General features: G+C 52.4%; 1 protein-coding gene across 1 annotated transcript; it reads right to left on the bottom strand.

Annotated features, from left to right (window-relative positions):
* Positions 1–628: 628 nt before the first annotated feature.
* On the bottom strand, positions 629–10164 carry LOC310668519 (tetraspanin-33-like). The gene is made up of 8 exons (XM_083421903.1): positions 9338–10164; positions 9000–9057; positions 7605–7729; positions 6326–6400; positions 4513–4608; positions 4128–4253; positions 2862–3023; positions 629–1625 (listed from the first exon to the last, which is right to left on the bottom strand). The coding sequence occupies exons 1-8, from the start codon at positions 9392–9394 to the stop codon at positions 1518–1520; spliced, it is 807 nt and encodes a 268-aa protein (XP_083278029.1). The 5' UTR covers positions 9395–10164; the 3' UTR covers positions 629–1517.
* Between the last annotated feature and the right edge of the window lie 858 nt (positions 10165–11022).

Below are 11022 nucleotides of genomic sequence, written 5' to 3' on the forward strand. Positions count from 1 at the left end.
GATTTATTTATAAGCTAATCAAGCTCTAACTTAAAAGGTAAAGCTACCCCTGCCCGTACGGGCCAGTCTTGCCAGACTCTAGGGTTGTGCGCCCATCTCACTCAAAGAGGCCAAGGGCCAGCGCTGTCCGAAGACACTTCCGGGTCACGTGGCCAGCGTGACAAGCTGCATCTGGCGAGCCAGAGCCGCACACGGAAACGCCGTTTACCTTCCCGCTAGTAAGCGGTCCCTATTTATCTACTTGCACCCGGGAGTGCTTTTGAACAGCTAGGTTGGCAGGCGCTGGGACTGAACAACGGGAGCGCACCCCGCTGCGGGGATTCGAACCGCCGACCTTTCGATCGGCAAGCCCTAGGCGCTGAGGCTTCTACCCACAGTGCCACCCGCGTCCCTTTCGCCACCCGTGTCCCATTAACTCTAACTTAGGGCCCCACTAAGTTTAGGGGGGACCCAAAAATGTAAAGGGGAAAAAAACTAGATGTATGTTTCCAAAATATTATCTATCTATTTATCTATCATCTATCCATCTATCTATGCCAGTGCCAGATTTATGTATAAGCTAAACAAGCTCTAGCTTAGGGCCCCCCAAAAAAGTAAAGGGGAAAAAAAAAGCTTAATTATTTCACTGTTAATATACTTCTTAATTTTATTTCACTATTAATATACTTCTTAGTTGTTTTTCAGTTCAACAACGACTTTGATAAAATACATATTCTGTGATGTGCAAATGGCTTGAGATACCTACGCGGTCCATAAATTACCATATAGTATATATTCAACACACACACAAAAACGGCGACAATTTGTTGTTGGCAAAGGACAGCTGGACATAGAAAAGGGCCCCCGTGACCTTTAGGAGCTGAGGGCCGCATCAAACTGAAATCCGGCCCTGGCAGGAAGCCAGGGGTCTGAGGGTCAGGAAGCAAGGAGTCACGAAGTCAGGGGTCCGAGGGTCGAGAAGGAAGGAGTCACGAAGTCAGGGGTCCGTGGATCAAGAAGCAAGGAGTCACGAAGTCAGGGGTCCGAGGATCGAGGAGCAAGGAGTCACGAAGTCAGGGGTCCGAGGATCGAGGAGCAAGGAGTCACGAAGTCAGGGGTCCGAGGGTCGGGAAGCAAGAAGCCAAACGCATCAAGGCAGGGAACGTGTTGCTGTGGCAAAGAGCCGAAGGGAAATGCTGACCTTATATCCCTTCCCGGCTCTTGCCACCAGGTGCTGTGAGTTACCAAGCGGCCTCACCTGTGCGGCCACACCTTGCCTCTCCAGAACAAACTTAGGAAGGCCCCAATCCTGCGAAGCCCTACTGGTCACAGGACCCGGCTCCTGCACACACTCCGGACACCCCGACTCTACAATTATTTGGCGTAACACCCCGATATCAGTTCGTGCAAAGCCTGCAGGGAGGTTAAAAGTGGCGCCAGGCCTGCCCCCCTTTTCCAATGCCCTGTTTTTGCTGCCCCAAAAAAGGGGTCCGCTTCTTGGGGGGGGGGAGAAGAGGCAAAACGGTCTTGCGAGATTTTCACTTCGCTGGACAGCTTTTGCTCCTCCTCCTCCTGACGCTCTTCCGTTTCTCGATGATGAAGTCGATCTGGTAGATGAGTAGAACGGCGAGAAAGAAGACGACCGCCTGGAACGAAGAAAGGAGGAGAGGAGCGCTTGTGACTGCATTTAAGGACCTCAGGAGAGCCTTTCAGCGGCCGTCGCAGGTGGATCAGGCCCATATAAGTCCAGCCCCCTGTCCTCGCAAAGGGAAGAAGCCCACAAGCGGGACCTGGGAGAAACAGCACCCCCCTCCTGCTCTTGTTCTCCACTGTTCTAAGGTAGACTGGCTCTACGCGTGGAGGCTCCACTTCAGAATCGTAAAAGGAGCCACATGGCGGCCACAGGATCAGACCAAAGGGGGCCCATATCAGCCCAGCCAACCGGTTGCCCACAAGGGGAAGCCCCCAAGCAGGATTTATGGGCTTATCCTTGCAGAAGCCACGCTGTTTCTTGCTCCAGCAAAGCTTATCCTTCTCTAGACCTCTGCCTTCAACAACCCGGATAGGCCTGTAATTTCCTGGATACTTCCCCTCCCTTTTCTAAACTGCCTTTGCACCAGCCTCCTTCTTGTCTTTTAAATATAGACTTATCCTTGCAGAAGCCATGCTGGTTCTTGTTCCAGCAAGGCTTGTCTTTCTCTAGACTTGGCCATTCTGCCTTCAACAACCTGGATAGGCCTGTAATTTCCTGGATACTTCCCCTCCCTTTTCTAAACTGCCTTTGCGCCAGCCTCCTTCTTGTCTTTGAAATATAGACTTATCCTTGCAGAAGCCATGCTGGTTCTTGTTCCAGCAAGGCTTGTCTTTCTCTAGACTTGGCCATTCTGCCTTCAACAACCTGGATAGGCCTGTAATTTCCTGGATACTTCCCCTCCCTTTTTCCAACTGCCTTTGCGCCAGCCTCCTTCTTGTCTATTAAATACAGCCCTTGACTTATCCTTGCAGAGGCCATGCTGGTTCTTGTTCCAGCAGGGCTTATCCTTCTCTAGACCTCTGCCTTCAACAACCTGGATAGGCCTGTAATTTCCTGGATCCCTCTCCCCCCTTTGCGTCAACCTCCTTCTTATCTTTGAAATACAGACTTATCCTTGCAGAAGCCATGCTGGTTCTTGTTCCAGCAGGGCTTGTCCTTCTGTAGAATTGGCCATTCTGCCTTCAACAACCTGCAGAGGCCTGTCATTTCCTGGATCCCCCCTTTTTAAAATTGCCTCTTTCTTCTCCTTGAATGCTTTTGCTGGAAGGGAGGCGCTTAGGCCTGCAGCCCTGATTTTGGGAGGAGGGACAAGATTGGAGCCCCCCCCCCCAGCGGCCCCCTTGCTCACCTCCAGGACCAGCAGCCCAAAGGCCAGCCCGGCCACCAAGAAGAGGTTGCTGCGGCCCCAGCGGACCGTCTTCTCCAAACACCCTTCGGTGTGCACCAAAAACTCGGCCTTCCATGGCTTCAGCTTCTGCGTCCCGTAGCCGCACATCGTGTTCAGAACGGCCTGTGAGGAGCGGGCGAGAGAATGGGGTGGCCCATTAGGCCCAAAGACGCCGCCTTCCGTTTGCCCTCCGGGATACTGTTGGCGGTTGGAGGTAGGCTGCCTTGGGACAAGGAGGCTCTACCCCGAATAAGACGATCTGGGGAACCCCAGGGCAGCCGAACCAAAGGGGTGTTGAGAGCAGTAAAGAGTTAATCTGCTGTGCCTCGGAGCTGAGGGGAAGGACTTACCAGGGAGGATGTGACGTAAACAGCCTAATATGCTGTCTGTGTTCTGTGGAAATCGAAAGCGTTAGTTGAACTGCCCAGCTCAGGGAGGAAAGGAGCTGGGGAAATGCAGCTACACTCCGATGGATGCTGATCTGTGTATATATGTGTTTTCGGAACAAGAAAGAACTTTTGAAACAGGAGCCGACGTCTCCGGAGTCATCCCTTATCACACGCACGACGCTACGCTAATTCTGCTGATGATTTTACGACCTACAGAGGCCTGCGCAGGGGAAGTGTGCCGCGCACCATTAGACCATAAATCTGTCCGAGGAGATTTATTGGAAGAGACCGAACTCAATTAATAACATGGGGTCCCGTCTCGTCCAGCAGCAGACATGAAAGCCGACGGCCTCCAACTCTTTGCCAGTGTTCGGGGCAGGTTGTCTCCAAAGCTATGCCTTGGCTATCCTTGCGGGCGTCGTAGAAGAAGCGTCTGGCTGGCCAATGTGGGGACAGGTTGCTGGACCAGGTGGGCTCCGGCTGCAGCATATGTGCATGTACGGAGTGCCTAGCTACATACGGGGGCAAGGCCTCTCCAAGCCAGCTGGGAGTAAAGGCTCCCAAAGCCAATTGAGAGCGAGGGCTTCCCAACTGTCCTAAAGAAATTAAACGTGGGGGGAAATGGGGCACCTATAGAGATTTGCTATCTTTTGAAAAGGATGGTATTAAGTTTAAAAAAATCAGCAAGGCCTCCCCAAGCCTGCTGGGAGTAAGGGCTCCTGAAGCCAGTTATGAGTGAGGGCTTCCAATGCCAGTTAGGAGTAAGGGCTTCTAGTTAGGATTCTACCAGTCAGTGTCCGGTTCCGCTTGAGCATGGCCTGTCGGGCCGCCTCCTCACCTCTTTGCCTCGCACGCAGCAAGAGAACGGGACGGCGCAGCGCTCCAGGCTGGGGTTCGAATCCCGGCAGTCGAAGTAAACGTTCTGGGACCAGTCTTTGTAGGAGTGGACCCCACAACACTCGAACTGGGGGGGAGAAAGAAACAGGAGCGAAGGGCGTTGAAGAACGGAAGGCTTTCCCCCCGGATTATTTAAAGGGTATGAGGAACACGTGAGCGGGATTTGAACTCTGAGCAACAGGAGGACTCTCTTGTTTGGACGCTGGACGGCGAAGGGACCGGCCCAGTCCACCAGGGGGCAAAACAGCCGCTCTGCCCCGGGGCACTGGCAACCCACGCTATGCCCCTGCGGGAAAGGGAAATCTCAGCGTCCCTCAAGCTTTTACCTTCTTTTGGATGTAGTCGATGAGGTTTTGCAGGTCCAGGTTGTCACGGTAACGGGCGATGGCTCGTCCCATCAGCAGGGTGGCTTTCTCCATCACCTGGGACATGGTGGAGGAAGGGAGGGGAGAGAGAGCAGTGAGAAATCTCCCCTGCGCCCGTCAAGAGTGCATCTCCCGCCGACAGCGAAAAGTTTGGAAAATACGGCAGATTTAATAAGCTTCCCCCTTTGCAGCAAACCGAATGGACTTCCGGAACTGATTAAATTAAGGTTACAGTGGTACCTCAGATTACAGATGCTTCAGGTTATACACACTTCAGGTTACAGACTCCGCTAACCCAGAAATAGCACCTCGGGTTAAGAACTTTGCTTCAGGATGAGAATAGAAATCGCGTAGCGGCGGCAGCAGGAGGCCCCCTTAGCTAAAGTGGTGCGTCAGGTTAAGAACAGTTTCAGGTTAAGAGCGGACCTCCTGAACAAATTAAGTTCTTAACCTGAGGTACCACTGTACTGGATTTTTTCCAATGAATCAGGGGACACTTTTCAACTCCATTGGATTTTGTAGGGGGGCTGATTTGTAAATCCGGGGACTGTCCCCGGGAAACAGGGACGTCTGGTAAGCTTAATTTGAGAACCAAGGTACCACTGTACTGGTGAAATCAAATAAAAATCATTTTAAAAGAGAAAAAGAGTGAATCTGTATGCTGGAAAAGCCGCTCTAATTCTCACGGGGATTGGACCCGGGAGAGCTTTGGGGTACAAGCGGGCGCCCCAACCACTGAGCTGTGCCCCCCCTCGCCCCAAATGCCAAGCTACGCAGGTGCCATCTTTGTTTTGTTTTGTTCATTTTCCACCTCTCCATTCTGATCCTCTGGCCCCATATCCGCACAAACTCCTTATCCCAAAATGCAGACATGCTTTTACACTTGCAAGATTGGATCTTTTGCCGTCTGCGGAACTTGAGAGTTGATTCCAAAAGATCCTGCCTGAGAAATGTCTTTGCCCCTGTAGCACCGAAACAGCGGCCCACGTCCTCCTGTCTTGCGCTCCTGTCTACAAAGAGCTGAGGAACGGGATCATCACCCCACTCGTACTCACCATCCCAGGGCGCTCAGCCACTGCCACAATCTCCTTCTATCAGATCAAAATGAGCAGATAACAGCAAAGGTTGCCAGGTTCATAGCAGGGGCAATCAAGACCTACATTGGCTCCCAGGACGTTTCCAAGCACAATTCAAAGTGTTGGTGCTGACCTTGAAAGCCCTAAATGGCCCAGTATCCCTGAAGGAGTGTCTCCACCCCGGACACCGGGGTCCCTCTCCCATAGGCCTTCTGACGGTTCCCTCCCTGCGAGAAGTGAGGTTACAGGGAACCAGGCAGAGGGCCTTCTCTGGGGTGGCGCCCGCCCTGTGGAACGCCCTCCCATCAGATGTCAAGGAGATAAACAACTACCAGACTTTTAGAAGACATCTGAAGGCAGCCCTGTTTAGGGAAGCTTTTAATGTTTGATGTATTACAGTATTTTAATATTTTTTTGGAAGCCGCCCAGAGTGGCCGGGGAAGCCAGCAGATGGGCGGGGTATAAATAATAAATTATTATTATTATCATTATCAGAATAAGGGCCACTAACTGACAGCTGATTCAGGACTTTAAATTGTGCTCTTATATCAAATTTCCTTATCTGCGTATACTGTAATGTTTTACTGTTGCTGTGGCCACTGGCTAATGCAAATAAAGTTATCTATCTATCTATCTATCTATCTATCTATCATCTATCTATCATCTATCTATCATCTATCTATCTTTGTTTTGCTTACCATGCCAGAGAAGAGGAAGCCCAGAACGGCAGCCACCACCTGAAGGACAAAGATGACCAGCAAGAGCCAGGCAAACTGGGGAGAGGTGAGCAGAGAATCAGGACTGTGGAGTTGCGACGGGACACCCGTGGGTCATCTAGTCCAACCCCTCTGAAACGCCGGAATCCCAGCGAAAGCATCCTGGCCATCCATCCATCCACCTCTGCTTAAAAACCTCCACTGCTTTCCGAGTGAGGACACGCTGCCGGAACATCTTGCTAAGACATCCCTAGGGCAGCTGTTCCTGCAGCGATATCGTAAAAGCCCATTTTGCCAGGTTGTGAATATAAGCCGCACTTTTCATGGTCGGAATTTGGGGGGTGTTGTGTTAACGGAGAAATCTGAGGGCTCCCTTGGACCAAAAACAAGGACACCAGCCAGGAATACGAGAGCAAAATAGCAGCCAGTCGGCTTGGTCTTGATTGAAGACCCTTGAGACAGGACTCCCACCTGCCACCAGGTGGAACAAGATGGAAGCCCCAGCAAAAGAGAACCCAAACTTTTATTAGCTGCTTATCCCCATGTTAAAGGTAAAGGGACCCCTGACCATTAGGTCCAGTCGTGGCCGACTCTGGGGTTGCGGCGCTCATCTCGCTTTATTGGCTGAGGGAGCCGGCGTCCAGCTTCCGGGTCATGTGGCCAGCAGGACTGAGCCGCTTCTGGTGAACCAGAGCAGCGCACGGAAACGCCGTTTACCTTCCCGCCGGAGTGGTACCTATTGATCTACTTGCACTTTGACATGCTTTCGAACTGCTAGGTTGGCAGGAGCAGGGACCGAGCAACGGGAGCTCACCCTGTCATTGCGGGGATTCGAACTGCCAAACTTCCGATCGGCAAGTCCTAGGCTCTGTGGTTGAACCCACAGTGCCACCCACGTCCCAATCCCCATGTTACACCCCCCCAAACTACATCACTCATACATCACGAAAGGGGAGGTCTGGGGGCAGTAATCTGAGCATCCTGGACCCTGCCCCATGGTTCCCCTTGTTTGCATTGGGCAAGACACCTGGAGATTCTGCCATGCAGGGTTTGAAGATGAGATTTATTCCGTGCCAAGCAGGAGCCCTGCCGCTGAGTTATGCCCGCTCCCAAACGGGCACCCTGTGTCCCTGGCATTGGGTGGCTGGGCAACCCCTAAAATGCCCATGGGCACCCTCAAATCAAAGGACTGAGCAGGAGGCTTTGCCCGTTGTTGAGGGGGTAATGGAGGGGGTGGCAGGAGTCCCTTTGCCATACGTACCACCTTCAGAAGCAGGGTGACGTCACGCAAGGCCCCCAGGCAGCCGACGAAGGTGACGCTGAACACCAGGATGCCCACCGCCAGCAGGACGACGGAGGGGTCTGCCAGCAGGGAGTCCACAGCGCCTGGAGGGAGGCAGAGAGGAGAGGAGAGGGTGCCTACCCGCCCAAGGGTGCCCACCCACCCACCTGCCAGGTGAGAGACCAGCCCAGAGGAAATGCCCAGCAGCAGTTCTCCACCTGTGGGTCCCCAGATGTTGTTGAACTACAACTCCCATCACCCCTAGCTAGCAAGGCCAGAGCTCAGGGATGATGGGAGTTGTGGTCTGACAACATTGGGGGACCCGCAGGTTGAGAATCGCTGAAAGAAGCAGGCACAAAGCGAGGAGAAGGGAGAGTCAAGGCTCAGAGTCTCTCGGAGCCAAAGCACGGGGATTTCGAACTCGCTGCTCTGAACCACGGCTTTGAAATATTGGGCTCTGCTTTGGTTTTCTAGGCGCCAGACAGCAGTGCTCCTCTTTTCACCCTGGCCATTGGCTAATAATTCAACAATCTATGGTCTTTTAAACTGGAGAATGGAGACTGTTTTCATTTTGTTATTGTATCTTTGCGTTTGGGAATGTAAACCTCCCTCTGATCCTCAGATGAAGGGTGGAATAGAAATTTGATTGATTGATTGATTGATTGATTGATTGATTGATAGTAATAATAATAATAAGCTCATGGGGCTACAGCCTGGTGCGGATAACGCCAAGATTGCAGATTCAGTTCCTGTATGGGACAGTTATATGTTCATGCATTGCAGAAGGTCAGACCAGATCAGTGTTCTCCAAACTTGGATTTCCAGCTTTTTCAAGGACTACAATTCCCATCACCCCTGCTAGCTAGGGATGATGGGAGTTGTAGTCCAAAAACAGCTGTAGCCCAAAAACCACTGTAAGCAATCAAGGAAAGGCACTCCACACATGCTCAGGAGCTATGCAATATTCATCTCACATGCAGTTTTTTCCCTTTAGGGGCCAGCAGGGCTGCCTAGGCTTTACCTCTAAACTGCCCTCCCCCATCTAGTGTTCCTAGACCCCCGAACCCGCCTTCAAGTGAAGCCCATTGCCCCACTGAAGGGAATATTGCGGAGTTTTAAAAATCTGGTGCAACTTTAAAAAACCGGGGGAGAATAATTGGAGACGAACAATCCGGTTTCTTACGGGGCAGACAGATCCAGAATAATACAAAAATGGTCATAGATATTATAGAATGTTTAGAAATGAGACCGCGCAAAAAGGCAGCCCTAATGTTGGCAGATGCCGAGAAGGCGTTTGACAATGTATCCTGGACATTGACTTTTCTGTGGGCCACGAAACCCCAGTGCCAAGCAGGGTGCCCCTGCCCCACTCACCCCCTTCCTTGGAAAGCCTGGCGTAGATCCCGACGGCTACCATCAGCCCACCGGCCACCTGGAGAGGGCAGAAGAACAAGCTGTTCGTGGCATCCTGTTTTTGCAAAAAGGGCACCGCACACTCATGCCCTGTGGCTTGCTGTGGGCAGGGCAGGTCAGGGCTGTGCCAGGGGAGAGGAGCCGGCTCCGAACTCCCCGTGGGCCCAAGGGAGGCCCTGGCAAAGGCAGACCAGCCTCTGAGAGCCGTAGAAAGCAGCCTCTGGGTGAATTCCTAAGCCCTCGGAGGCCCGCTGCCAACACAGGAGCCGGCGCCAGGCGTGCCAAGGCTCTCGACTCACCCAGAAGAGGTAGCAGGAGGCAAACAAGGTGTACTTGATGACTTGGTTGGTGCGCATGGTTCATGCCTGCCCCTCTGAGCCGGGGGCCACCCTAGGGCAAGGCCTGGTGGCATGCGGGGCAGCGGTGGGCAGAGATCTCCAGCCCCCTGCCTGAGTTTGCATGCCAGGGGAGGAAGCGGGCGTGGAATGCATAGAGGAGGAAGGGAGAGGCGAGACAGTGCGCTGCCTGCAAAGGGCATGTCAGAGGCAAGTGCCAACTCGATCCCCTGCCTAGCGCAAAACAGCAAAGACCTGGTGAAGAGAGCACAGCAGAGGTTATATTTTCTGAGAATCCTCCAGGAAAAACAATCTCTCAAAGGACCTGTTGATGGCATTTTACCATTGCACTGTGGAGAGTGTATTAACTTACGGTCTGTGTGTGTGGTTTGGGAGCTGCACGGCCAGGGAAAAAACAATGCTGTCCAGGGTTGTAAAGACTGCGGAGAGAATAATTGGGCGCACTCTTCCCACCTTGGATCAAATCTATGCTTCCAGGTGCCATAAGAAAGCGGCAGAGATTGCGCAGGATAGTGCGCACCCCGGAATTGATCTCTTTCAGCTTCTGCCTTCTGGGTTATAAAGACTAGGACTAGCCGCCTGAGAAACACTTTCTATCCAAATGCAATTTTGGTTTTAAACCTAGTGTAAGGTAGTCTCTGGGACGCGGGTGGCGCTGTGGGTTAAACCACAGAGCCTAGGACTTGCTGATCAGAAGGTCGGCGGTTTGAATCCCCGCAATGACGGGGTGAGCTCCCGTTGCTTGGTCCCTCCTCCTGCCAACCTAGAAGTTCGAAAGCACGTCAAAGCGCAAGTAGATAAATAGGTACCACTCCGGCGGGAAGGTAAACGGCGTTTCCATGCGCTGCTCTGGTTCGCCAGAAGCGGCTTAGTTCTGCTGGCCACATGACCCGGAAGCTGTACACTGGCTCCCTCGGCCAGTAAAGTGAGATGAGCGCCGCAACCCCAGAGTCGGCCACGACTGGACCTAATGGTCAGGGGTCCCTTTTCCTTTTAAGGTAGTCTCTATGGGAGTATATTGTATTTAAAAATGGGTTATCAGAGTTTTTAGGGGGTTATAACTAGGTTGGGGTAGCTGGGATAGCAGGCTTGCTGCGTTTTGAATGTCTGATGTAGATTTTTCCATTTCTTTGTTCTGTATGGGACAATGACAATAAAGATTCTCGTATCGTATGGCGTTCGGAGGTCCTGGGCATCTCAAGAGAGGAGGGCGGAGACTCCACCCGGCCCTCAAAAGCCTCTCTGCATACAGACGTAAAACAAAACAGTGGCTGGGAAGTCAGGAAGCCTTTCGGACTCTGGATTTGTTCAGGGATTCAGCCGGTCGAAGGCGTTCCCGGGATTGGGGCCGCCGCCATCACAGGCTGGCAGCTTCATGGAGAGCTGAGGGCCGGGAGGGGACCAAACGTGAGCAACTGGTCCCCAACCAGAGGTAGCACAGTGCTGTTATTTTTTATCGTTTGTAAGATTTAATAATAATGATATTTTATTTATATCTCGCCTTCCCCAGCCGTAGCCGGGCTCAGATTTGTCTCGAAGTGCGGTGGAAATGTGGTCGACTCAACCGAAAACCCACCCACCCGACCGTCAGAAGATGCCCCATGGGGGGGGGTCATTTCCCCCCTCTC

The sequence above is a fragment of the Podarcis tiliguerta genome (genome assembly GCF_965153285.1).
Source record: "Podarcis tiliguerta genome assembly, chromosome: 18".
Classification (NCBI taxonomy): domain Eukaryota; kingdom Metazoa; phylum Chordata; class Lepidosauria; order Squamata; family Lacertidae; genus Podarcis; species Podarcis tiliguerta.

Coding starts and splice junctions, on each gene's coding strand:
- LOC310668519 (XM_083421903.1), bottom strand. CDS start 9,394: ATGCGCACCAACCAAGTCATCAAGTACACCTTGTTTGCCTCCTGCTAC. Junction 7,730..8,999: donor CAGGCTTTCCAAGGAAGGGG/GTGAGTGGGGCA, acceptor GCCTCCCTCCAG/GCGCTGTGGACTCCCTGCTG. Junction 4,609..6,325: donor GCTTCCTCTTCTCTGGCATG/GTAAGCAAAACA, acceptor ACCATGTCCCAG/GTGATGGAGAAAGCCACCCT.